The 27565-nt window shown below is 47.4% G+C and overlaps 1 protein-coding gene and 1 pseudogene across 1 annotated transcript; one reads left to right on the plus strand and one right to left on the minus strand.

The window, feature by feature from the left end:
• Nucleotides 1-2433: 2433 nt before the first annotated feature.
• On the minus strand, nucleotides 2434-25997 carry LOC144615274 (integrin beta-3-like). Its single transcript, XM_081794838.1, has 9 exons — nucleotides 25911-25997; nucleotides 25396-25485; nucleotides 24553-24692; nucleotides 22662-23086; nucleotides 16525-16747; nucleotides 15260-15360; nucleotides 12721-12840; nucleotides 6880-7046; nucleotides 2434-5546 (listed from the first exon to the last, which is right to left on the minus strand). Exons 1-9 carry the CDS (start codon nucleotides 25983-25985, stop codon nucleotides 5481-5483), a joined length of 1407 nt encoding a protein of 468 aa, XP_081650964.1. The 5' UTR covers nucleotides 25986-25997; the 3' UTR covers nucleotides 2434-5480.
• LOC144615294 (U2 spliceosomal RNA) lies at nucleotides 13637-13791 on the plus strand (annotated as a pseudogene).
• Nucleotides 25998-27565: the final 1568 nt, after the last annotated feature.

Raw genomic sequence — 27565 nt, forward strand, 5'->3', positions numbered from 1 at the left:
CAAGATGGACAGGGCAGCCTAGGAGAAGCTTGGAGACATAGTATCTATTCCAGGCAGCCATGTGTCCAACGGGAAATTAGGAGTTCTGACTATGTGAGAAGAGGAAAACACATATGGGGGCACAATTAGCAACCTCTGTCACAATGGGGGATTATAAGGGTCAGGAGAAGCAAAGTTGAGCATAGATCCATTAACATTTTTCCTAACCAATCTCTTCATTGGCCACCGAATGATATTTACACACCCAGCACTGTGATCTCTCCAAAGAAATCATGCCAATTGTATGAGTCACAGGAAAACCCAACTAATAGAAAAAAAAAAAAAAACCCACAATGAATTGCGAAATTTTTTTTTTCTTACAAAGCTCTTTTCAGGGACACTGATAAAGAATTTACTGTGGAGATTTTGCCTGAAGGCTGTTAAATCTCCTAAATGTTGCTTTCTAAATGCTTCTATTCTGTGAGCATTCTCCCGTGTATTGTCAGAAAATACACAGCTGATGGAAAATGTCTTCTCTGTGCAAAAGTTTAGAGAGACAGCACTATGGCAGCAATCGCAAGGAACACAATCATGTTAACTGACCTATAATTTTCTTTTCACATGCTAACTATTCTTGGATAGTCTCATTAAGTGGATTTTTAAAAAAATTTTTTAAGTTTATTTTTGTGAAAGAGACAGAGCAAGTGGGGGAGGGGCAGAGAGAGGGAGAGAGAGAGAATCCCAAGCAGGCTCTGCACCATCAGCACAGAGCCCAATGTGGGGCTCAAACTCACAAACTGTGAGATCATGACCTAAGCCAAAACCGAGTCGGACACTTAACCGACTGGGCCATCCAGGCGCCCCTTAAAATTTAACAATATAGATAACCCCAATCACAAGCATTTAAAACTGCCTGTGTGCTTTAGTCAAACTACAAACTATCAGAAATAGATATTTCAAGAAATATGTTACAAAACCAAATAGAAATTATTTTTCAACAAGCATTAAATGGTTTTCTTGCACAGCATATGTTACTGTTTCCTTACATCAGTGTGAAAAATGAAAATTATAGTTGCACTATAATTCCAAGGCAACTTGCTTGTAATTGATCCCGGTGGTCATTACATGGCTGTCACTATAGAGTTCAGACTACACAGGCCAAGAGTTAGGGGATTACAAATATGATTTGATATATAGCTTTTCATTTCATTTTCACATAAAGTCCTCCATTTTACCCAGATATGTAGTCATCAGTTACCATGAAGTAAATAAAACACAGTGTACCTACAAAATTTCACCATAAAAGGTCTCAGTGTGTGTTCACATAATCCTTTTATGACGTCATGCACCGTCATGTTTTTTAAAAATGCACGTTATTTAAGGAATGGAAGACCCAAAGGCAAAGATGATGAGTGTGCCATAAAGTACTTCAACCCCACACTGTCAATGCTCAATACATTTTAAATAGCAAAAAGTGAAGTTGCAAATTCTAGAGTCTTACCCTATAAAGTGATAATGCTAATAATTTCGATATTCATCCCATCTCCTGTGAATTAAAGGTTTTCTTAGATGCCTGCCAAGTATCCTGTTAGTTGGGTTTCTTTCCCTGTGATTTTGATCTAGTACTTCTTTTAGTTTTTCATGGGAATTTGTGGCTGTGAGGGAACCAGAAGCCTCTGATCACTTAATTTGGAAAATGGATCAAAAGTGCATTTTCATTTTGTGTGGGTAGATATTTGGTTCTCTTAATATACCCGCCAAGCTGTATTCATAATCTTTTAGTAACTGAGATGATTTAACTGCAAACTTAGTAAGCCAGAAGGACAGGTAAGTGACTTCTTAAGTCAGTGGTTCTCAAACTTGAGTAAGCAGCAGAATCACAGGGAGGGCTTTGCTGAAACAGAACACCGGGCCCGGCCCCATCTCAGATTTTCTGAGTTAGTAGCCCTGGGGCGTGGCCTGTGCATTTTTATTCCTAACAACTTCCCAGGTGATATGGAGGCTGCTGGTCCTCAAACCACATTTTGAGACCCAATTCCTTAAATAAAAGTTGGGCATTTTTCCCCCTAAAGCTGGGCATTTAAATGATCCTGTCAATAATCTGCCATCAAGCCTTTATTGTACTGATTTATGCCTCCTGCAAACAAAACCTAGGCCAAACTGACAGTCTGTTCTATTGAGATTGCACAAGTTCCTAAAAAATCCCCAATTAAAAGACAAAAAACTCCAACTCTTAGAACAGCAATAACCTACTCAGTTTGAAAACATTATGAAAGTCTAAAGAAACGCTCTGGGTTCTGGAGTAAACTTCAGTCCCCGTGGTGGTCATCATTTGGTTACATTTGGAAACAGGCTTGTTCTAAAATAATCATTTTTGAGGCGATGACATTTACTCTTTTCACCCAAAGAAAACAGAAATAACAACACAGGAAGAACTGGGCAGCCTTAGGTCAATTCTTTTTGGAAAGCACATTTAATTTACTGTTGCACAATTCAAACAGAGGGGGTGGTTAGGAAGTCAGGAAGGCACTTAAGTCATTTCAACCAGGAATACCTAACAAAGAGAGGGATCTTGAAATCATGGATGGTCTAGGAATATCTGAGAGAGAAAGAAGGGATTCGTTATGTGACAACTTGTCAGGAGCATCCCAAGCTTCCCATTACTATCCACACACCCTGAGACTGAACATACATTCTCTCCAGATGAGCTGAGCACAAATAAATAACTTCTTTGGGCTGTGCTGATACCAAAATACTATTTAGATGTTCACCCTACGTGATGCCCAAACTGACTGCCATTTGCTGTCTTGCGAACGCAGCTACAGGTTCTCCCCGCATACAAAGAGTATTGGTCTTTTTTTTTTTTTAATCTTTATTTATTTTTGAGAGAGCGTGAACAGAGAAGGAACAGAGAGAGAGGGAGACACAGAATCCGAAGCAGGCTCCAGGCTCTGAGCTGTCAGCACAGAGACTGATGTGGGGCTGGAACTCACGAAATGTGAGTTCATGACCTCAGCCAAAGTCAAACACCTAACTGAACCACCCGGCGCCTTTTTAAAGCCTAGGAGTCTCTTTCCAGAAGCTCAAAGAGTCCTACTGATTTTTTCATCCTTTAAATATATGTTCTTCCTCCTTTGATATAGTGTCTTCATATAAACCATCTTATCTAAAGAAAAGGTCCAACTACTGCTTTAATGGACTCTTGTCTCAGTAGCCAAAGGGTATAGTTAGGTTCTAAACTTCTGGGATTCATTATCGACCCTCCCCTCCCCCATTTACCCCTCTACTGTACTACCATCCCTTTCAGTAAAGAGTAATCCATGGGTGAGACAAGGCTCAGTCATTTGCCCTACTCCTAATTCCAAGGCTTATTCTCAGTGTTAACACACGAATACAGAATACACATTTCAGCTACTTCTTAATGGATTCCTCTCCCTTATATGTGGATGCAAACGTGTGCAAAGTGAGCTAAGGAATAATAAACTAAGTGGAGCTTAAGTGCTACATTAGGAAATGTGACTGCTAACAAACATTGGAGAAGGGGCTCTAAGAGAGGACAGAATGAGGCTTTTTCATTGAGAAAGGTGATGTGGAATGACATCTGCTCTTGCAAAAGCTGGTCTCTCAGATCTCCCAACTTAACAAAAAAAGTAGTATCAACATCTCATGGAATCTTGACTGTATGTCTGATGCCACAGTAAATCCCAGCATCTCAGATTATCAATATTGAAAGACACCTTCCAGACTGGCTGGTCCAAACTATCATTTTTCAAACTAGAAAACTGAGCCCCGAAGGGAAGGAAGAGAGGCTTGCCTTAATTAAGGGTAAAACTTCCTCAGCTGCAACAATGAGGCCAGGACTTACATTTTCTGATCGTCAGACCACTGTCTATAGCTCTTTCCTTTTTCTTGATGAATGGGGGGTGAGGGTGGTTGTTAATGTTTAGACCAATGTGAACACCAAGGAAGCAACTGCTAGGAGAAAAGAACCACTTGTACCCCTCCTGCTCAGAATGGCCCAGCATGCCCGTGGGGCCATCCCCACAGGCTCCCAGGATGAGAGAGCCCCTACAGATCCAGCAAATGGGCAGCAACTCCCTATGAATGATGCCAAGTGGGAGGGTCTGTATCCATCCCAAGTCTATGTGGGGTTGTTTGTTTGTTTTTAAATATGCTCCTTCCTCCTCAAATAAAACTACAAAATATAATGCAAATGTGTTTCTGTACATGTTCCTTTAGATTAAGCAAGCCTCATCATGGTTTCAGGTGACCCAATGAGAAAAATAAAATAAAATTGCACTTGTGGCCTCTCAGATTAAAGACTGAGTTAAAATGAGGTTGCCCAGCCCGTAGGAGAATAGGCCACACACGCTGATACAACTGGCCCATCATTCTAAATGTGGCACATATGCCCAGCAGACTCAGAGACCCATGGGAATGATTCCTTCACAAGACAGCCAAGAGGTAGATAAGTGCAATCAGCCCCATGGATGGATGTAGCACACAGAAGCACCAGATTGGGTGTAGGGGCGGGGGGGTGCCTTGGACAAGGGGCAGAGGGCCTGAAGGGTGGGGCCAGATCTCTGGCTCTCATCACAGCACTCTCCCTGGGAGGAAAAGCGTCCGGTCATGAAAGAAATTCCCAGTATGTAGCAAATGTCTACAGCAGTGAGAGTGTAGACGTAGCAGGTAAAGAGGTGATGCTGGTCTAAGGGTAACACGCGTCCTCCAATCGAACTTCTAGGGTGGGGTGCCAAGGAGACAAATGTGAAGGGTGATGATTATGAACTGGGGGACTCTGGCACATTCATCCAGGCCATGCATGACCCCTGAGTGGCCTTCCCATCCTCACTCCCAACAGAATTGCTGGCAAGGGCTCCCCTTGTGAGAGAACCATACTGGATTGAGGGGACAGCAAAAGACATAGGCAACTCCGATGGCTGCTCTTGCTTCTGATTTCTCCGTCAGCCTGAGGGAAGGCAAAGGAGATCAAAGTCCAGATGACACGACAAGGCTGCGGAGCCCAGCATTTGCTATCAGAGCTGCTGAGCGTCGGACCCAAGAACCGTCAACTCAAGGCAGAGTCAAGGCCCCTTCCTCTGGAACGAGAGGCTCAGCCCTGCCCTTCTCTTCGGGAGAAATGGCCGGAAAAGGAAAGCTGGCTTCTCAGTGAGGTAATGAACAGTACCTGCTCAGCTACGTGGGTCACCCTAAGGTTAAGCAGGAAGGATCCCTGAAGGAGGCATTCTGCGGACAAAGGCTGAGGAGCTCCACGTGTCTGGACACACCTCAAGTTTTAAATTACACACTCCCCCACATGCAGCACACTCACGCGCACACACGCACAGAGACCCACACCTCCACATACTGACATTCTTGTAACCCACCCCACTCCCAGCCCCCGATCCTGCCCCACGGATTTCGTTCCCTGTAAACATGACAGCAGATGTGTCCACAATTCTGGGACAGCCTGACAGTGAACTGAGGATGACTGCTTGTCATTAAGTGCCCCGGTAGGTGATGTTGGTGAAGGTGGATGTGGCCTCTTTATACAGTGGGTTGTTGGCCTGCGGAGAGAACAGAAATGTGTCTTACAGTGAATTCCTCAATTCTTCCCTGCCCTCAATGATTACATTTCGCCTGAAGAGTTTACCCAAGACACCTTTCTCCGGGCTACACCATCCATGAATCGCTTAGTGCTCATTGTAACCCCATATTCGCTCCTGAGATGGGAGTGGGTAGGAAATAAGAGGAGAGAGAAAGTGGAATGCCATTGTGCTGCTGTTTCGAAGGGGTTGAATTCAACCCATTACTTTTTGGTGATCCCCAAACACCTCAGTACCACTTGTAGCCAGTATCTATTTCCTGCTTCTCTCCTGAACTCTCTCTTTTGCCCTTCTCCAATTTTTTTTTTCTTTTGTTGTGACTATGCTGGCGGATGCGGGCAGAGACGAGAAATGTAGCAGGTGGTAGCTGAAACAGAGAGGATAGCTTTCACTCAAAATAATTTTAATTTGTTCTCATCTCATCCTTCCAAGCGCTACCCACTGTCATGTTAGCAGGAAAAAATAAGACCCTCACTGGGTTGCCCAAATTATTTTCTAACAAAAAGTGATAAATCCCATAAGATCTGGCCGTCTTTAGGAGTCCCATTTCAAGAAATACAACACATTCTCATGTGCCGCTGAGATTCCAGATTTCTACACTGTACGAACAGAAACATCTCAAGTTTCTTGGGACCCTTGAGTACCAAGGCCTGAGGTGACCATCAAATGAGAACAAACTTTCAGCCTCCCGCTAGACATTCATGGACTCAAACAGCCATTTTGGAAGGTCCAGAAAAAAAAGTCAGAATGTGGAAGATGAGCCAAAGGAGAACAGAGCAAAATTAAGTATATAGAAAGTTCTCAATAGATGCTTGATTGAATGCAATCAGAATAAATTGCAGAGAGGATATGTTTTAAGAGGCTGGCCCAAAGAGTCATTTCTATCATAACTTGATTCTCTCCCACAATTGGGCAAGCTGTTGAACGTCTCTGTGCTCAGTTTTCTTATCTACAAACTGGCAATAATAACGTTCCCCACCCCCCATCATTTGTCCTGTCTTCCTCAATTAGAGAATATGTTTCCTTTTGATTATGTCAGTGTCCAGAGCAGAGCTGGGCCCTACCTGTACTCAGTCAGTTCTCACCTATGGGACCTATGGTCACTGTGTGGCAGTGAGAGACTCAGGTGGTTTTCAGGAATAATAAAGACAACAGGACCATCTCCCAATTTCCACAACAGAGACTAACTGGGAAATTATGGTGCTGGCTGAACCTGGCTCCCCTAAGTACCTACTATTTCCAGTTGAGGCTCTCAAACCAATGACTTAAGAAAATGCCCAGCCCCGACTCTTACTGTGTCCCATTTTGCTCTGGCTCGCTCTTCCTCAAATTTAGCAAACTCCTTCCGGTCATGGATGGTGATGAGGAGCTTCCAGATGAGCAGAGTAGCAAGGCCGATGAGCAAAATGGCCCCCATCACTGAGAGTAGGACCACCAGGATGTCAGGACCCTTGGGACACTCTGTCAGGAGAGAGCACAGAGCAGGGACGTTGTAAAGGCAACCTGACCAAGTAAGAAATTACTAGAAATCTCTCTGAGGGAAACAGGGCTTACAAAATAAATCAAAATTTTTAAAGGGGGGGGGGAGCACCAATATTTAAGACAGCAATAATCTGTCCTGAGTAGTTTAAATTAGAGGTCATAAGCAGGTCACCCCCGGTAGAATCTAACCTACTCAAGTGTTTATTAAAAAGTTGATTTTATGTTAACTCTACTGGATTTAAAACAAAAGCTTGATTAAATTTTTATTTTGTTGGCAGCATGGAATAAGCAGGAGATTATCCCCCTAAAACTTCAGATTCTTCTTCTTCCCTTTAAAAACATGAATAAATAGAGGCGCCTGGGTGGCTCAGTCGGTTGAGCGTCTGACTTCGGCTCAGGTCATGATCTCACACTTTGTGGGTTCGAGCCCCGCATCAGGCTCTGTGCTGACTGCTTGCTCAGAGCCTGGAGCCTGCTTCAGATTCTGTGTCTCCTTCTCTCTCTGCCCCTCCCCTGCTCACGCTTTGTCTCACTCTGTTTCTCAAAAATAAATAAAAGTAAAAAAAAATTTTTTAAACATAAATAAAAAGGTCTGGAAACACTGCACCCACAGGGCAGCTCTGGTTAGATGTGAGTAGCTGCTGTCCCCTTTAGATGGGACACATTTTCTAGTTTGCCAGACTTGTCACCACCCTCTTTTCTCCACTAAACAGAGGCAACATGTTAACTTGTCATGGAGGCTGTGCTACTGTGGGTTCTGGAGCTAGACCGCCAGGGTTCGAATCCTGGCTGACAACTTACTTTGCTATGTGACCTTTGATAAACTATTTAACCTTTCTGGGTGTCTGTTTCCTATCTCTCCATGTTTAAAATGCAGAAAGTAATAGCACTGAATTCCAAAACTTATGAAGCATAGTTAAGTTAAATATATACTTTTAAAAATTGTTTTTAACGTTTATTTATTTTTGAGAGAGACAGAGCATGTATGGGGGAGGGGCAGAGAGACAGGGAGACACAGAATCCGAAGCAGGCTCCGGACTCCGAGCTGCCAGCACAGAGCCCAACGCGGGGCTCGATCTCACGAACTGTGAGATCATGACCTGAGCTGAAGTCGAACACCCACTGCGCCACCCAGGCACCCCAACTTATTTATTTTTTTAAGGATTATTTCTTTTTTAGAGAGAGAGAGAGAGAGAGTGCGCATGAGTGGGGGAGGAGCAGAGAGAGAGGGAGACACAGAATTTGAAGCAGGATCCAGGCTCTGAGCTGTCAGCACAGAGCCCAATAGGGGCTTGAACCCACGAACTGCAAGGTCGTGAGCTGAGCTGAAGTAGGACGCCTAACCAACTGAGCCACCCAGGCATCGGGCTCCATGCTGATCATGAAGCCTGCTTGGGACTCTCTCTCCCTCTCTCTCTGCCCCTCTCCCCAACTCGTGCATGCTCTCTCTCTCTCTCTCTCTCTCTCTCTCTCTCCCTCCCACAAAATAAATATTTAAAAAAAAAGAAACCTGTAAAAATAAACAAATAAGTTAAATATATTTAAAGAACTCAGAACACTGCCTAGCACAGACTCAGTGCTCAATAACTATCAGCTACCATTATTACTCGTGTTCTTGTTACACCTGTTTTCACTAATTTATTTACCTAGCTCCTTAGGCATTTGTATTTGTTTCTCTGGTTTGGATATGTACATCTCTGAGGGCTGGGAACCTAATGTCCTTGTTAGCACAGAGACCAGGAAGCCTGCCAACCCAGACAATATTTTGGGTTCCTTCCCAAAATATTTCGTCATCTTTAATCCTAACCCTATTGAAAGCCGACTTCCTGTTCAACCCTAGTCAACAACCAACACAGACAGAGGTGCATCACCCCTCTGAAGACCAAGCTGACTGTGCTCTGCAGAGCTCTGCTTCCCATAAACCACAGGTGTCTGATGGGTGACCTCACTCCAGTAACTTCTCAGGTGTTATGTAATTAGGTGTTTGAATATACGGGTATTGATGGGTCTGGAGAGGTGGTCATGCCTACTTTCCACACTGTCTCCCACCTTCTTCTCTAAACATACACCCTATGCTCACCACACATGACCCAAAAACAACCACCGATGCAGACCCAAGCTGGCTATTTCCCAAGCTACCAAATTATAACCTGTCTATAATTAAAGGAGCATCTGGAGAGAGGCTGTGAGGTTCCAGTGTCTGAGTTCCCAGGAGTGAAGGGCACCAGCTCTTCCGGGAACAACAATTATGAATTCTTGGGAAGAGAGGGCTGACCCTCAAACCTCAGAGTGAAATCTCTTCAATTCTGCATGTCAGTATGGGCAGGACAAGTAGAATGTCAAGAGGTCTTCAGGCAAAAACATCTATTAAGCATTTGTCCTGAAAGGAGTAGATGGCAGGATTCCCGGAAGAAGATGATGAGATCAGCTAGTCTCTAGAGAGCTCTCTCAGCCACGGTGATGAGGACCCATCGTGGAGACCCAAGGTCAGGAAAGACTGGGCAGGGCTGGCAGGTTTGACAAAAGCACAGGAAATCCAGTTAAACTTGAATTTCAGATAAACAATAATTTTTCAGCCTAAGTAGGTACTAAATGTTGAATGGGACATATTGTATTCGACGAGGCAACTCTATCTGGGAGTGATAAGGACCCAGCTCAGCGGAGCCCACTCCACATAGTAGGCTGAACACCACCCAGTCAAGGCCAAGCCCTTTGGCAGTGCTGTCTCTACTGCCTTGCAGTGGCCCAGCCCTTCAGGGAGACCATCCGCAAAGGCATGAGTTGGGGAAGAGAATGAGAATAATCCCCTCCTATGCTCTGGGACCTCAGATGACACATTCTGCACAAAGCCAGAACCCCTGAAAATAGTTGGGGGCGGTAGGTGAGAAGAGAGGTCAAATTCAGAATTCCAGGGCAACAAGATAGGGAATATGGGTCTGGGGTCCCATCTCCTCATGTGGAGGATGGAATCTACATCAGAAAAGCTACTCCACCCCCCACCCTGGGGGGTTATTTGTACCAGCTCAGGTTATCACCATCTTTCTGCCCCATAATTCCAAGTAGTGGATTCCATCTAAGAATATCAAGCCAAAAGATTTTGGTGTTACAGCAGAAGCACCTGCAAGGATTGTTATAGCAGAGATGAAGTAACGTTAAACCCCAAAGCAAGAACGTACTGCCCTTCAAAAATGAGAAAGCACAAAGGTGCAAATAGGGCGGGTGTGGAAAAATCCATGAAACGTGTTAACACAGGTGGGCGGGAAAGTGTGAGGGGTCATGGCCAAATAATCCACATGTGCTCCCCCACAGATACATACCCAGACTCTGCCCTCTCCCCTTCCCATGTCAGCTTTCCCTTGAGTCGCTAAATAAAATTAAGGTCATACCCTTTCCTTTACCTTCCTTCTCCCTTCTGAAGGGTGAGAGCCCTGGGAAAGGCAGGTGAACAATATCACGGTAGGGGGCGCCATGCTCTCCGGTACCCATGCAGCCAGCAACACCCTGGCTGACCCGGATGTAGTAGAGCTTCTTTCCACTGTCACCCGCTTCCTTCTCCAAGCAGCCAAAGTTCTCCGAGCAGGTTATCAACATGTATGCAAGCCTGCCTGTCAACTCGAATAATCAGTCCTAGTAACTCATTCAAAACCCGTTTACTAAGTATCTTCTCTGTAGATGACTGAGCCAAGTATGGAGATATAACGATAGATAAGACAGATGGTTCGTGTGTTCGTGGGGCACGTGATCTACTGAGGGAGATGGGTGATTAAAGAAGCAAGTTAATGGTGGAATGAAGGCCCATCTAAGGGAAACACAGCTGCTCTGGGACTCAAACAGGAGCACCCAACCGAATCAGAAGAAAGGATGATGGAGGAGGTCTGAGAAGGCTCACTAGGGGAAGTGATGTGTCCAAAGCAGAGGCACTCAAATATTGGGGGTCTCACAACTGCCAGGAGCACTATTCAAGAACACAGAGGCTGGGGACACCTGGGTGGCTCAGTCGGTTAAGTGTCTGACTTTGGCTCAGGTCATGATCTCACAGTTCATGGGTTCGAGCCCTGCGTTGGGCTCAGAGCCTGGAGCCTGCTTCGGATTCTGTGTCTCCCTCTCCCTCTGCCCCTCCCATCTTTCTCTCGACTCGTGCTCCATCTTTCTCTCAAAAAATGAATGAACATTTAAAAATGTAATAAAAAATCAAATAAAAAGAACATAGAGGCTCATGGAAGCAGCATGGGGCTCAGGACTCTCGATTTTTTAGCAAGGGGAACATAGAAAAGTTGGAGACCCACTTTCCTAAAGCAGGGGCCAGCAAGCTATTGTCTGGGAGCCAAATGTGGCTTGCCACCTGTCTTTCTAAATATACTTAGGCTTGTGCATTAAATATAGACTATGGCTGCCTTCCTGTTACAATGGCAGAGTAGTCATGGCAGAGACCACAAGGCCCACAAAGCCTAAAATATTTATTTTGAGACAGAGAAAGCACGAGTGGGTGAGGGGCAGAGAGAGAGAGAGAGAGAGAGAGAGAGAGAGAGAGAGAGAATCCCAAGCAGGCTCCACACTGTCAGTGCGGAGCACAATGTGGGGCTCAAACCGATGAACCATGAGATCATGACCTGAGCTGAAATCAGGAGTCACACACCTAACCAACTGAGCCGCCCAGGTGCCGCCAAAGCCTAAAATATTTAACCCCTGGCCCTGAACAGAAAGTGTTTGCTGGACCCTGGTCTGAAGGAGGATTTGAAGAAATTTCTACAGCTGTAGGAATCAACTGACGAGCAACCAACTGACTTAGTCTCTGCCTTCAGACATTGTTCCTTCACTCATAGAAGCTCCTGTCTACCCCCCGCCTTGGCACAGCCCTTGTCCCTCAGCAGTATCACTATCAATTTACATGTCCCTCTCCCCCTGGCCTGTGAGTGCCACATCTGCTTGATTTATTGTTATATTCCCAGCACCTAGTCTACTGGCTGATATACAATAAGTACTCGAAAATATTTTCTAGTGATTCATCGCTTCGTCTGTTGTGTAAGAGAAAGGAAGGAGACGGGGGTGGTAAGGGGAAGAGAGCTAATCTACTACACTGGATGGCGACAAACCTGTGGTTGGTCTGTGTATGACGGATGAGCTCCTCCTGCTTCCAGAAGGCTGTGAGAGCAAGCACTATCTTTTCAGTGCTCAGAACACCTTGGCTTGGTGCCTCAAAGCCAGTACTGTGTCTCATGGTGACCCTGGTAAGGTCAACACCTCAAAGCATCAGGCCTTCCTCTGAAGCAGCGAACAGGTTGCCCTTGGCAACCACCTGACCTTAAGTGGAGCGGATGCTGAAGAGTCCCAGACTTTAAATTCCTCACTTCTTAATACTGTCACCTCAAAAAAATGCCAGGATGTATTTTGTCCCTTCGTGGGATCCATATCTACCTTCTTCCTTTCCTTACTCACCTTCTTTTTCTGCCTCCTCAATTAGCAAGTCACTTTCTCACAAAGATTGGTATTTAAATATCTCCCACCCCCAGATGACAGGCCCTAACTTACCACTTGTAAGGTAGTCTTAACTTGGCTGTTCTGTGTAAGAGGCGTAATGGGTGGAAATTGCTGCCTAACGTGGCTCTCCCTCTCCCTATAGGTGCAGTGTCAGGGGCCCTGGCGGTTCACGTACCTGGCTCCTCTACCACATAGAGAATGGACTTTCCACTGGAGTCTTCATAGTACTGGAATCTGACAACACAGTCATCTTCATTCTTGTACGTGCAGTTCACTGCATCCTTGCCAGTATCCTCTGAGGAAGGGGAAAATATGGGAGAGTGAAAAACAAGGCAATTCCTGGAAGACGGGGCCATCCCCAAACCCCAGTCATGGGACTTCTGAGAAAGTATGCAACAGGAAACCCTATGCCTGACATTAGGCAAGATGCCTAGACTTGAGATGGCTGTTGTGCCTGGCAATTGCCTCTAGATGACCCTCGCTGCTGAATTTTGTCCCTCCCAGACCCTTTTTGGTTCGTATTCCTTCCCTTGGAAGGGACATGACAGAACACATGACACAGTGTGATTCAAAGCCTGGCTCTACCACCTGTCAGCTGCGTAATATTGGGGAAGTTACTTGACCTCATTGGCTCTTTCTTCATCTATGAAAGGAAAAGGATAACCCACCTCACAACACTGGTAGAGAACTAAATGATGTCAAGTGAACAGTACCTAATAGAGAAGGGTGTTCCCTTCCCTCTCTTTCCTTTCCCTCCTGGCTCAACTATTCTCAATAGTTTGTTGGCAAAGCCCTTACATTTCTTCCGTTTCTGCGTCTGATCCAGTGTTCCTCTCCAGAGCCAGCCTCTCTTCTCTGACTCCCATCACTTTTTTGTAGGCTTCACCCCTTCTAATTCTGAAGCCTCTTATTCTGACAGGGAAACTATAGGTGCCCCTCTATCATTTGCACCACGTCCTATAGTGATGCAACCAGACAGGTAAAACTGACACACGATGATGTTAAGCAAATGCACCAAGATCACAACACAAGTACGTGATGGAACAGAACTAAAACAGGAGTCTCAGAGCACACCAGACTTGAACTCAATGATTGTTTCTCGGCCTTTTGGCTAAGATCAAGTGTAGTATCAGACTTGAACTCAATGAGCCGCCCGAAAACTAGTGGTATAAGAGTACAGTGGAAAGAGTAAGGATTTCCAGATTCATTCTAAGCTTAACTTGTTCGGGCAAGTTATGTAGCTTTCCTGAGATTCAGTTTCCTCATCTGCAAAATGAAGATAACAACAGTACCACAGTTCTACTCTACTAGGTGGCTGAGAAAAAGACAAGATCATGTGTATGAAAAGATACTTGCCTAACTTTTATAAGTTACACAATTCCATACAAACAAGCATTTATCTTTATGATTATCATGGCACGGGGGTGGGGGTAAGAGAAATACTTTCAACTAACCTGAGATTCCCCTCTGGTCTAGGTAATAAAAACATCTCACATCTCTCTCAGCAGTCTTGCCCGCCTGAGCTAATCACAGCATACCGATTCTCCTCAGGAGGAAAAGCCGTCTCTTCAAACTCAATCCCCAAATCATGCCCCTCACCCCCCCCCCCCCACCAGCCCCACTTCTGATATTAGCCAAAGGATCCAGAGAGCTGACCCTTTTCTGTAACACCCCAAGCCAGAAGCCGACTGACTGGCTGTGTCTCACTGTGGCTCTCACTGAAAACATGTTTCCTGCCTTCGTGAGAGACAGCTATCTCAGGAGAGATTGCCATCTCCCTAGACCAACCAATGCCTAGCTGACCCAGATAACATCAGATGTGCTGACAGCAACAAAGATTATCCCCTTTTTGGTCAAGGTGAAATTCAAACTACAGGGGCGCCTGGGTGGCGCAGTCGGTTAAGCGTCCGACTTCAGCCAGGTCACGATCTCACGGTCCGTGAGTTCGAGCCCTGCGTCAGGCTCTGGGCTGATGGCTCAGAGCCTGGAGCCTGTTTCCGATTCTGTGTCTCCCTCTCTCTCTGTCCCTCCCCCGTTCATGCTCTGTCTCTCTCTGTCCCAAAAATAAATAAACGTTGAAAAAAAAAAAAAAATTAAAAAAAAAAAAAAAAAAAAAAAAAGAAATTCAAACTACAATGACTGCAGGCAAGAGTTTTGCTCACCACTGTATTTTTATCTGTCTTATTCTAGGAAGGGCTCCAGAGAGCCAAAAAAGGCTACAGCATTATGATTTTAGCTAAAATCCATAAGGGTGAAGGTTTCCCTCCAAACCAGCAGAGCAGTATGCCTGGGCATTGCTGAACACTCTCAGTTAAGTAAACTCAGTAAATGGTTACTAGCCTCCTAAACTGACATCACCTAGCCTAGGTTTCTTCATCCGTAAAATGGGATGCATTGTCTTCCTCTCCCTGGGGAGGTCAAGTTAGGGTTGATTTCTACATACTTTAAAAGTTATCTGTAGGGTCTTGCTGAGTCTGTGGGTGCCGGGAAGCAGCAGAATGGGGAGGGACTGTGGAACAAATTAGCAGAGGGCACAAGAGGACTCAGGGAAGCTGGCCTTTATTAAGTGCCTAGTGTGCATCAGGTCTGTACAACATGCCTTTGAGGCAGGGATTACTCTTCCATTTTACTGATGAGACATAGACACGTTTTGGGATCAACTGAAAACTTCAGCAGCCGCATATGTGCACAATTCTAAGACATGCTGAGCTTACTGAGCTCCTTCACAGGCTCAATCTCATCACGACAGTAACGGCTGCAGGTATTTTCTTTATGTAGGTCTCCTCGGTCAAATTTCTTACACTCCACACACTTCCTAAAAGAGAGACGACACAGAGATTAAGACAAGGGAGGAGAGGGACGCCTGGGTGGCTCAGTCAGTTAAGCATCCGACTTCGGCTCAGGTCATGATCTCGCCGTCTTCGAGTTCGAGCCCTGTGAGTTTGAGCCCTGCGTCAGGCTCTGCGCTGACAGCTCAGAGTCTGGAGTCTGTTTGAGATTCTATGTGTCCCTCTCTCTGCCCCTCCCCAATTGCACTCTGTCTCTCTCTCTCTCTCTCAAAAATAAAGAAACAAAAAAGACGAGAGAGGAGCAAACCTACGTGTGTGTCAGTCCAGCTCTGACATCCACACACCAGAAAGCTGCCCCACCTTGGAAAACAAACACCGAAACAAAAACCCCTGTAAGACAATTCTGGGGGACCCAGAGGGTCGGGTCTGGAGTTCAGGGGTGGGAGTTCCTCCTCACCCAGAGGCAGAGCCTGGCAGGCAGAAGGCCCCAGTCCCCTCATTAAACTTCTTCATGTCCCATCCGAGAGTGTGACAGGAGGTAAGGCGTGTGCCACTTCGAGGAGCCTTAAAGGCAGAACCGGTCATGTAATCTGGGGACCCAGCACAAAAGAAGATGTCAGGCCCCTTGTTCAAAAATCCCTAAGCATTACAAGACAGTGCCAGCAGAGCGGTAAACCAAGCATGGGGCCCTTCTAAGCACAGGGCTCTGTACAAATGCACAGGTTGCATGCCTATGAGCCCAGCCCTGCTGAAAGTGGCAAGAGAAATGGCAGGAGCTTCCCCTGACCCCAGATGAGTGGAGTTTGTACTAGCGAACATCTCCTGTTTCACAGAATCCTTCATAACTCCAGCCCAACTCTCCCACACGATCGGAACATGAGAACGTTCCCCAGAAGTTCCCTGGTTTAGCCTTCCTCCCAACTCAGGGATTCAGGATGCCATCCCAGGAGAGGGGTTTCTCCAACTGGAGTCCAGCGGGTGCTACTTTGGCCCCTGCATGGTTGGCTCTCCCTCCCTCTTTGCCCAAACTTTTCCGTGGGAAGAGGAAAACTAGCCTCTTAGCTGCAGCGGACGCCTCCTCCTGAAGCTTTGGTGAGTAAGAACCTGGAGGGTTGGGGATTCTAGCCTGGGGGACCCCCTCCCTCCTTCTAGCACCCGACTGGCTCCAACTCACTTCTCTGCCCACTCACTTCTTAAAGGTGCAGGCGTCAGGGCAGGTGGGGCACTTCTCACAGGTGTCCCCGTAGGAGCCGGGCTGGATGCACTTGCAGCTGCCGCACTTACACTCGCCCCGGCCGCTGCACAGCAGCCCGTTGCTGGACATGCAGGTGTCGGTGCGCGTGGTACAGTTGCAGTAGAAGCCGGTCCAGTCGGAGTCACACAGACAGTCCCCACAGCTGCACTGGCCGTGACCTGAAAGCACACAGCCCGAGGGGGCGGGCAGCAGGTGAGGGGCCCCAACCCGTGGCTCAGCCTGCTCTCCAGCTTTACCCTCATCCACCCTCCTCCCACGGCCACTCATTAACACCCCACGGAAGCGTCACCACCTTCTATCCTTCTAGCCTCATGCTGCTAGCTCTGCCTTGACGCCCTTTCGTCCTGTGATCGCTACCAAACTCCCACTTACCTTTCGAAGCTCAACTCAAAAGTTCCTTCCCCTCCATAACTTTTTCTGACCTCCCCGGAGCAAATTGTCTACTACGTGTTCTCCCAGCACTTACATATGCCTCTATTTTAACCCTCATGACCAGCCCATTTGCTTGCCTATCTGTTTCTCTTTCTAGATTTTGAGCTCCACAGTGAGAGAGGACATATCAATTTGTCCGTCGGCAGGGATTAGCGTAACGTCTGAAATACAGTAGGCATGCAATTAATGTTTCTTTATCCATTTATGCAACAAATATTTATTGAGCTCACACTGGGCACTGGAGATTCGGCAGTAAATGAGACAGGAAAGGTCCCTATTACCGTGGAGCTTGTGTCCTAGTTAAGTTCCTGGGTAGGGTGCCTGGTGGCTCAGTTGGTTAAGCATCTGACTCTTGATTTCAGCTCAGGTCATGATCTCACGGTTTCTGCATCAGGCTCTGGGCTGACAGCCTGGAGCCTGCTTGGGATTCTCTCTCTCCCTCTCTCTCTCTCTCACACACAAAATAAGTAAATAAACATTAAAAAAGAAAAAAAAATCCTGGGAACCACACACACATTCACCAGCATGTGCCCTGTGTTGTATCATCACAGTACTGCAGAGAGCCATCAGCCCTAGTAGGAAAGACCTACTCACTTTACTGCATGAATGTAGGAATGGGAAAGAGAGATTGGGGTAGGGGGTAGATTGGTTAAATGCAGGTGTTAACTCTCAGTGCTACATCCCCCTAATCACTTAACAAGGCTTGAAAACTTGGCTCTCCCAAACTCAGAAGAAAGGGTGACTCATTCTCAAGGATTCCGAATCAGGAAGAAGTGGATGAATAATAAAAATCTGACTGTTAATCAGAGGAAAGGCAGGGAGCCAAGGGGAAGTAACCTCAACGGGTCTCAAAATCATGTCACTGTGTGAGCGGATGGGCCCCAAGATGGTGGAGGAGAGCGAGGTGCATAGGCTCAAACAGACACTAGCTGGCATCTTCTGCTCCCCAGGGACCCCAGTGGGTCTGACTAGAGGCCCTTGGTCAATGAGTCTCTCTGCCAGTGATCCTAGCACCATCCTCTATTCAAGACTCAGACACACCTTTGCTGCCTTGGAAAGAGATGTCTGCTTCTTTCTGGATGGCAAACATAAGGTCAGCTGCCCCAGCTCCAAATATCTGGAGAGTAGAGCCCGCTCCACCCGGAGGCAAAGGGAATGGTCTTGTGTAACCTTTGTCCACCAGTCATTGGCCCAGGTCTGAGGGCAAGACAGCTCCTGTCAGCTGAAGATAATTCCAAGGAAGGGGCAGCTGTGAGCCATTATCAGCAGCCCTAACAGCAGCTGGAGGGGCCCCACAGTGTCTACTACAAGCAGCTTTCAGTGATGGCTCCCGAACAGGGAAAGGCAGACGCCACAGAGGTCTGGCAGCACCCGGAGGCCTCCGCCTCCTCAGAAACCCTTGTCCCATAGTGTTTCCTTTGTGAGGCCAAACAAAGTAACCTTTGAGAAGATGGTCTGCCAGGCCAGCCACGGAGCGAGGCTGGAAGTAGAGTGGCGGGCCGGAGCCGGCAGGCCGAGCCCGAGCCCTGGCAGGGTCAGCCCTCAGAAGGAAGCTACAGTGCGGTAATGTCACAGGACTGGCATCCCTCCAGCAAAAGGGTGGCTGAGCCTGGGTTCACAGCAAAGTCAGAGGAGGAGGGTGAGAAATGAAGAGAGAGTGTAAGAAAGAGGAGGGAAATAGAAAAGAAGGCAGCAGGGGAGGGGTGGAGATGAGGGAGGGGGAGGGGTAAGGGAGGAGCAAGTATTTTAGGTCAGAGGGAATGACCTCTCCCTATAGAGCGTGACTCCCAGGCCGATGTCAGCCCCACTCCTCCCTGCCTTATGAGCCGACCCTTTGTCTGACATCCTACTTCCTCCATGAAGCCACCCAGGCCTCCTCTGTTCACACTGGGTCTCTCTCCAGGAGACTCCTATAACATTCCCCAGGGACAACTCACTTCTTTTCTTTAATTTTTTAAAAATGTTTTATTTATTTTTGAGAGACAGAGTGAGAGTGGGTGGAGGGGCAGAGAGAGGGGAAGACACAGAATCGGAAGCAGGCTCCAGGCTCTGAGCTGTCAACACAGAGCCCAACGCGGGGCTCAAACTCACAAACCACGAGATCATGACCTGAGCCGAAGTTGGACGCTTAACCAACTGAGCCACCGAGGCGCCCCAAGGACGCCTCACTTCTAAGATCTGGCACGTTCTGCCTCATGTTGTGAATTATCCTCAGGTAAGTTAATTAAGGGCAAAACTGTCTTATTCATGCCTCCCTATCCCACAACACTACAGCACAGAACCTGGCTCAGGGGTGTCTGATCAATCTATGCTCATGGATGTCCCTCGGGGAGAAGGATGAGTCCCTCGGGGAGTCCCTCGGGGAGAAGGATGCACTCCCTGATGTTTCCGAAGGAAGTGCTGATAACAGATGACCACAAAAGACCATGCCTCCAGCGGGGAGGGGGAAGGCCAGAGGCTGGGGAAATGGCTAAGTCATAGCATGCCCCCCTCGTGAGCCACTGCTTGCAGCAAAGAACAGACCAGGCCAGCAGCCCAGGGAAGAGACAATGGTGAACTGGTCTACAAACTGAGTGGTCAGGAATCACGCATGCCCCCTGTTCACCCGTGTGGACTGAGCGCCTGGCACAGAACAGGTGCTCAATAAGTGTGTGTCCCTGAGCATCCGTCACTGGGGAGTGTGACGGCAGCACCACAGGATCCAGACCTGCAGCCAGTAGGCACACAACACCCGGGCTGGCAGTGGGGGAGGGAGGCCTCTGAGCTGCTGCCTGGGGTTCCCTCCTGAATTGGGTGGAGCGCATTGCTGACGAGCTGTGCTTGCACCAGTGAGAGGCAGGAAGCAGGCTGCTGAACCCGATGGCTTTGTTTCGCAGCATCGGTGGGGCCAGCAGCTGAAGGAAACACACTCTGCCCGCGGTCCCTCCCACCCTGCCTCATACCAGACCAGGAACCAGGAGGCTTGGAGGACAAGTGGCCCTCCCTCTGTCCCTGGTGCCCCCAAGGGGCTATCTGTAGGCCTCACGTAGGACAACCCTCTTCCCCTCAGCCCCACCCTACTCCCCGTGGTCTCCCACATCAAACTTACCATTCCTTTTGGTACTCTGAATATGATGTAAGTACTATTCACTAGTAAAATGAGCTGAAATGCCTCCCTCGCCCTCTAATTCAAACTGCTGTTGGGGGGTCCGTGCCTGATCTCTTTCTCCCCTAATCTCCCTGCTACCATTTTTTTCCAATCTCTGTCAAATTTTGCTGACATGAATAAAGGAAACAATGTTGTAGATAATAAAAAGAAGTCTTTTTTATGTGACTTGGGCATGTTTTAGAATGACATAGATTTATGGGGCACCTGGGTGGCTCAGTCAGTTAAGCCTCCGACTTCAGCTCAGGTCATGATCTTAAGGTTTGTGAGTTCGAGCCCCATGTCGGGCTCTGTGCTGACAGCTTAGAACCTGGAGCCCACTTCGGATTCTGTGTCTCCCTCTCTCTCTCTCTCTCTGCCCCTCCCTCACTCATGCTCTGTCTCTGTCTCTCTCTCTCTCTCTCTCTCTCTCTCTCAAGAATAAATAAACATTAAAAAAAATTTTTTAAGTTTTTTTAGAATCAAATTGTTTTTTTAACATTTCTTATTGAGAGACAGAGACAGAGCATGGGCACAGGAGGAGCAAAGAGAGAGGGAGACACAGAATCTGAAGCAGGCTCCAGGCTCTGAGCAGTCAGCACAGAGCCTGACGCAGGGCTGAAACTCACAAACTGCAAGATCATGACCCGAGCTGAAGTAGGATGCTTAACCAACTGAGCCACCAGGTGCCCCCTTTTTAATTTTTTTTTAAAAGAATGACATAGATTTACCTTTCTAATCAAGTTTTCATATACATATATATACATATATATATATATATATATATAAATTTTAAAGTTTATTTATTTGAGAGAGAGAGCGAGCTCAAGCAGGAGAGGGGCAGAGAGAAAGGGAGAGAGAATCCTAAGCAAGCTCCACAGTGTCAGGGAGGAGCCCATCGTGGGGCTTAAACTCACAAACCCTGAGATTGTGACCTGAGCCGAAATCAAGAGTCAGTTAACCATCTGAACCACACTGGCAGCCCTTTCTAATCAAGCTTTCTTAAAGGCAGATGTTAAAGTGAACATCTGGTTGGATTAGTTCGGCTCCTTTAAGCCCCATTGCAAAGGAAGCCAATCTCCGCCATAGATTTGATCACCAAAGAAGCCAATTATAATCTGTGTTAATTAACCACACAATACACCCATAAACCAATCCTAAACAACTTGCAAATGTCTTTGATCTCTCTGTCACAAGAGGAGACATGTGCTCAGAGACCATAATCCAGCGAAAACCTATCCCCAGTGCCCCAGGAACTACTCAGGCTGCCTAGTTGCCTCTGCAAGTATTGTCAGCACATACAGACGACATTCACATTAGTTCCACTTGGTCTAGCTGGGGAAGTAGCCTAGGAGCAGTCTTTAGGGCAAGGAAAGACCAGGTTGAGATTTTCCGTGGGCCTCAAGACTTTACTGAATTTTGTAATGAGAAGGACAAAAAGTATCCTGCAGGTAGAAGGAGCCAAAATCGTAACCCCCAGTTTGCAGGCTGGGCCTCTCAATGGCAATCCTTTCCCATGTCTGTGCTGTCCAGCATGCCACGAGCCACGTGGAGCTCCTGAGCAACAGAGGAAATGAATTTTTCATTTTTCATTTATTTTTTAAATTTTTTTAAGTTCATTTGAGAGAGAGGAAAAAAAAAAAAAACCTCCAATGGGGGAGGGGCAGAGAGAGAGAGAGAATCCCAAGCGGGCTCTATGCAGTCAACACCCTGGCAGTGCAGTCAGAGCTTTAACCTACTGAGCCACCCAAGCGCCCCTCATTTTTCATTTAACTTAAATTTATTTAAATTTTATTTAAGTTATAATTCAATGTGACTAATTTACAAATAAATAGCCACACGGGGCTACTATATCTGACAGCACAGATCTAGAATCCAAAACGTTATAGTGCCAATAGCGATAACAAAATAGTGCCAGCATGTAAAAAGAGCTTATGATTTTCCACTCATTGTTCCGAGTGTATTGGCTGTTAAACGTGCTCCATTGCCTTGCTTTTTTACTATTTTCCAAGTCTTGTCATGAAAAGACAAATTCATGTAAAATAATTACTACCAACTTTACTACGCATTCTGATACCATGCAGTTTCCGAATCTGTAACTACTAAAAATCTAATTACCAGCAGCCAGAGATTTTTTTTTTTAACCTAAAAAGGGAGTTGTTCCGCATCCTTGAAATGATCAAGAGCCAGTGATTTAAAGTATTAGCAGGATGGCAGGTGGAAGAAAAGAAAATAACGGTCTTCACCTTCAGGCTCCCCCACTCGTTCCCATGCTCCAGGAGAGCAGAGGCTCCCTTCCGCTGTGTACCCCAGGAGCAAGGACGCGGGGAGCAGAGCGGAATTACAGAGAACCTCCTTCCTGTCTTCTGCCGTTGGAGTGGAAGGACCATCCACTCGGCTCTGCCTGCTGGGCCTTCCTGTGCCCACCTAAGCCCTGGCCTAAGTTTCCAGAGGCTGTGGATGTGCGAGCGAGCGTGCGCGGGTACAGGGGCGGGAGGGTGTGCAGTTTCACTCACCTGAGCACATCTCCCCCTTATAGCGGACGCAGGAGAAGTCATCACACTCGCAGTACTTGCCCGTGATCTTGCCAAAGTCACTGCTGTGGCAGACGCACTGGCCACACAGGCACTCGCCCCGCTGGCTGCAGGCGGGCTGGCCCTCCCGGGGGCTGCACTCTTCCTGCTGCGAGGGGCGGTAGTCCTCTTCGGAGCACTCGCACTGGGACCCCAGCCACCCGGGCCCGCAGCGGCACACCCCACACTCAAAGGTCCCGTTGCCATTGTTGCAGCGGCGGCTGTAAGGCTCAGCATGGGCCTGGCACGCACAGTCACAGTCGAAGGTGACCTGAACGGTGAGGCTGTCTTTGAAGCCTACAGGCTTGATGGTGAAGGACTTCTCCCTCTCCTGCGGGCAGCCTCGCACCTTGGCCTCAATGCTGAAGCTCACCTGGGTGGAAAGGAAGACCGCATTCAAACACAGGCGCACCCTGTTATCACTCCAGCCCTGGAGGGAAAGAAGCCCCGCCCTGCCCCGCCCTGCCCCGCCCTGCCCTGCCCGGGAATATCCAAACTGGGTGTCTCATCCCCCAGCAACCTGGAGTTCCTCAGCCTCCAAATGACCAAGGTCTGCAAAGCAAAAAGAAAAGCCTGGGGACAGTTGTCCAGTTGTATCTGGTTGGGTGCACAGACATAATTTACAGTCAGGAGAGAGGTTGGTTTTGGTTTTTTTTATATATATATCTATTTTTTGGGAGACTGCAAGTGGGGGAAGGGCAGAGAGAAGGACAGAGGATCTGAAGCAGGCTCTGCGCTGACAGACTGACAGCAGTGAGCCTGAGGTGGGGCTCGAACTCACGAACTACAAGATTATGACCTGAGCTGAAGTTGGATGCTCAACCAACTGAGCCACCCAGGTGCCCCTGGATATGTGTGTGTGTGTGTGTGTGTGTGTGTGTGTGTGTGTGTGTGTGTGTGTGTTTTAATTCCACCTGTGAAATAAGCCAGCTCAAGCAGAACAGAACCTGTGATCTTATAAAAATTCTTCTCTGGCCAATGAAGCCAGCTGGACTGATTATACACAAGGTCAGTCAGCCAGACACACAAAGCACTATATGGCACCACACGATGCCACACAGTGACCAAAGGCTCAGGATCTACTGTTTAATTTCCATATAGTACATCATCACTTGTGCAGTCAAACACCTTTCCGGCCAATATTTCTTAGACAGGATATGTGCACATGTTCTAGAATATAGATAGGTGTACGGACAGATGGATGGACCTAGATACAGAAATGATAGAGATACAGGTGATACCGGTGATAGAGATATAGCTATCCCCCTTTCTGCTTCCCTCCCTCTTCACCAACCCCTCCCCCCATCGGCAGAAGCAGAAGAGAACCAGTAAGGAAAGAAAGCCATAGAGGCCACAGAGGGACCTGAGAGGCAAAATGAACATTTGCGTTCTGGAAGTCTATGACAGTGGGTATTTGGTATTTTTGCCTGTTCCATTTGCTGTTGAATCTCCAGCAGCGAATGATGCCTGGCACAAAGTTGGCGCTCAGCAACTATCGGTAGATGTGACTGCCATTTCACATTGTAGAGGAAAGACAGGTATTACCTTAGGGGAGGCTGGAGACTGGGCCAAAGGTAAGAAATATTTTCATTTGCAATCAGCTGTGCATAAACAAACAGAGGTAAGCTAAACGCAAGTTTTTTAAAGATCTCCACGTAGCGGAGAAGTTTAGACAACAGGAGTCAGAGGAAAAGGTTGGCAGCTCCGTTATATCCAACTTGTAATGACCTTCGGGAAGAAGGTGCAGGGGAGGAATGGAAGGGTGCCCACAGACGCTCAGGGGCAAAGGCCAGGGCCAGAGCTGAAGCTTCAGCCCCTGCCCAGCCCAGCCCACCTCACCGTGTCTCCAATCTTGAGTCCGACACAAGACTTGAGCCCAGGGATGACCTCGTTGTTGAGACAGGTGGCGTTGAAGGATAGAGACAGCTCCTCGGGGAGGTCCCGCACTTCCAGCTCTACTTTAGAGCGGATTTTCTGAGCAGAAAGGGGGCAAAAGAAGGTTAAGGAGATGAGCCGAGAGGAAGTAGACAGGAACCAATTCCACCCCAAGTAAAATACCAGGTGGCCATGGACTCACCGCGGCAGTGCTGGGTGCTGGGGTTTGCTTAGAAGCTGCCAGAGGAGAGCATCCTTAGGAGCCTATTTCTTACAATATTTCCTGCCCAAGGTCTGCTCCTCTCTCTCTCTCTGTGCCCCCTGGTGTCTAGTTGAATCTGGGTAAAATCTAAACCAGCCACACCCTCCTGCAAGCCTCAGAGACATGCAAAAAGGGAGGGCTAGCACTGGTCACCTTGGATAGTAGCTTTTTTTACCTAATTTTTAACCAACCTCATCTTCCCCTTGGCTCAGCTCCCTCTTCTCTCTATTGTTGGAGCCCTAGCCCTCACCCTGTCCTTCCTCATCACCACCCCCAACCTCTCTTTCCTTTCCACCTTCTCTAAGCTCTTCCACCCACTGCTCCTGACACTCCCTGGCAATTCTTTCTGAGCCATTTCCCTCTCAGAAGGCTGCATTCCTCCCAGTGCTGGCCATCAGCCAGCCTCTAGAAGAATAAGAGGAAGGCAGTGAAGGCTGCATCGTGGACTCACATCCAGGACTCCAAAATCTGCGTTCCCTCCTGGGGAATGCCGAGTGAGGTGGGTTCTTAGCAGACCCAACCCCAGTGCGAGACACTTACCCCATAAGCATCAACAATGAGCTGAAGGACGTTGCTGGAATTGGCAGACAGAACCCCCACTGTCGTCCCTGGGATGAGCTCGCTATAGTTCTAGAAGGTAAGACAGAGAGATGTGCAAGGCTGACTAAATGAAGAGGGTGATCTCAAAAGCCCTCCCCAAATCAGAATGAGGGTCTTGAAACGAAGATTGAGGGAAGGATGGGATATTTTACTTGTCACTTCCAGGAACAAACCTAGCAGTTTTGCAGCCCTGAGAAAAATTATAAAGAACTTCTCACACCCCTCTCCCCCAATAAATTACTCCCCTCCAGCACCACAAACACCAACACACCCATCCCGTGAGGTTCAAGGTTGGAGGAGAGAGACCATAAAAAGGAGCCATTTGCCCCTGGGAATAGGCTGGAGGAGGGGCTTTCCTGGTTGGGAAGCATGGCCCGTGCTAGTGTGCCTGGGTTCCCAGAGACGGCTCCACCCAATACAGACCCCACTCCCGAAATCCCTGAAGGCACAGTCACCTGGTAGAGACTGACTACATTTTCCGTTACAGCAAAGATCAAATTGATGTTTTTCTGGGATAGCTTCTCGGTCATCAGCCCCAGAGAGGGATACTCCTGTAAAATGGGAGGATGTGGAAGTCAGTTAAGAATTCACCTGAATTCTACACCTTAGAACTTGGCTGATTTGGGCTGTGGCCCAGACGGTGGTGGTGCTGAAACCTTTTCACGCCATGATCAGTGTGAGGCAATGGACTAAGTGGCAACGCAAACCCAGTTGTGAACTCCAGGGACAGATGAAGAGGCAAAGGCTGGTCAAAGCCAAGCATCTCAGGGCACCTGGCTGGCTCAGTTGGTTGAGTGTCTGACTCTTGATTTTGGCTTAGGTCATGATCTCACAGTTCATGAGACTGATCCCCGCATCAGGCTCTGCACTGACAGCGTGGAGCCTACTTGGGATTCTCGCTCCCTCCCTCCCTCTCTGCCCCTCCCTGCACACTGCGTGTGCTCTCTCTTTCTCTCAAAATAAATAAATAAACATTAAAGAGAACCCAGGCAGCTCAGTTGGTTGACGGGGTCATGATCTCACGGTTTGTGAGTTGAAGGCCCTCATCAGGCTTGCTGCTGTCTGCACAGAGCCCACTTCTGATCCTCTGTCTCCGTCTTTCTGCCCCTACCCCACCCATGCATGCGCACGTGCGCGCTCTCTCTCCCTCTCTCTCTCAAAAATAAATAAAACGTTTAAAATAAATAAGCATAGGGGTGCCTGGGTGGCTCAGTCGGTTGAGCATCCGACTTCGGCTCAGGTCATGATCTCACGGTCCGTGAGTTCGAGCCCCGCATCGGGCTCTGTGCTGACGGCTCAGAGCCTGGAGCCTGCTTCCGATTCTGTCTCTCTCTCTCTCTCTGCTCCTCCCCCGCTCACACTGTCTCTCTCTCCTTCAAAAATAAATAAACATTAAAAAAAATTTTTTTTTGGGGCGCCTGGGTGGCGCAGTCGGTTAAGCGTCCGACTTCAGCCAGGTCACGATCTCGCGGTCCGTGAGTTCGAGCCCCGCGTCAGGCTCTGGGCTGATGGCTCGGAGCCTGGAGCCTGTTTCCGATTCTGTGTCTCCCTCTCTCTCTGTCCCTCCCCCGTTCATGCTCTGTCTCTCTCTGTCCCAAAAATAAATAAAAAAAAACGTTGAAAAAAAAAAATTAAAAAAAAGGAATTGAAGATGTAAAGCTGAGGGCTATCACTCTTGCCAGCCTCAATTTTCTTAATGAATTAAAAAAAATCTGGTTGAAAAAAATGATGTTCAATGAATGCTTAGGGAATTCTGGTACTGGAGGCAAACATTATGTAGTTCTAAACAATAGTAGGTTGACTTTTGATGAATGAACTTCCAATTTAGTTTTTTCTATTTATTAAGTTCTCTGAATCACTGCTAATCATTTATATTTTTTCCCATGTAAACATGAAATTTGATATTTCTCTTCCTGAAAATTTCGAATATGACAAGAAAGTGTGGTGCTTTACTTCCAAGATAGAACATCAGATTCAACTGCTAAAATAAAGATTGAGGTCCAAAAAAGCATACATTTGCAATCAGTACATATGACAGATGGCAGCATTCAAATTCATATCTTGGAAACAGTATAAAATGAAGATCTCATATTCATTTGTATTCTTATTA

Source organism: Panthera onca (assembly GCF_046562875.1).
Source record: "Panthera onca isolate mPanOnc1 chromosome E1 unlocalized genomic scaffold, mPanOnc1 haplotype 2 h2.Chr16_ul_6, whole genome shotgun sequence".
NCBI lineage: Eukaryota > Metazoa > Chordata > Mammalia > Carnivora > Felidae > Panthera > Panthera onca.

Coding starts and splice junctions, on each gene's coding strand:
- LOC144615274 (XM_081794838.1), bottom strand. CDS start 25,985: ATGACCGAGAAGCTATCCCAGAAAAACATCAATTTGATCTTTGCTGTA. Junction 25,486..25,910: donor ATGTAGTCAGTCTCTACCAG/GTGACTGTGCCT, acceptor CTTACCTTCTAG/AACTATAGCGAGCTCATCCC. Junction 7,047..12,720: donor CTATGTGGTAGAGGAGCCAG/GTACGTGAACCG, acceptor CTCTCCTGACAG/AGTGTCCCAAGGGTCCTGAC.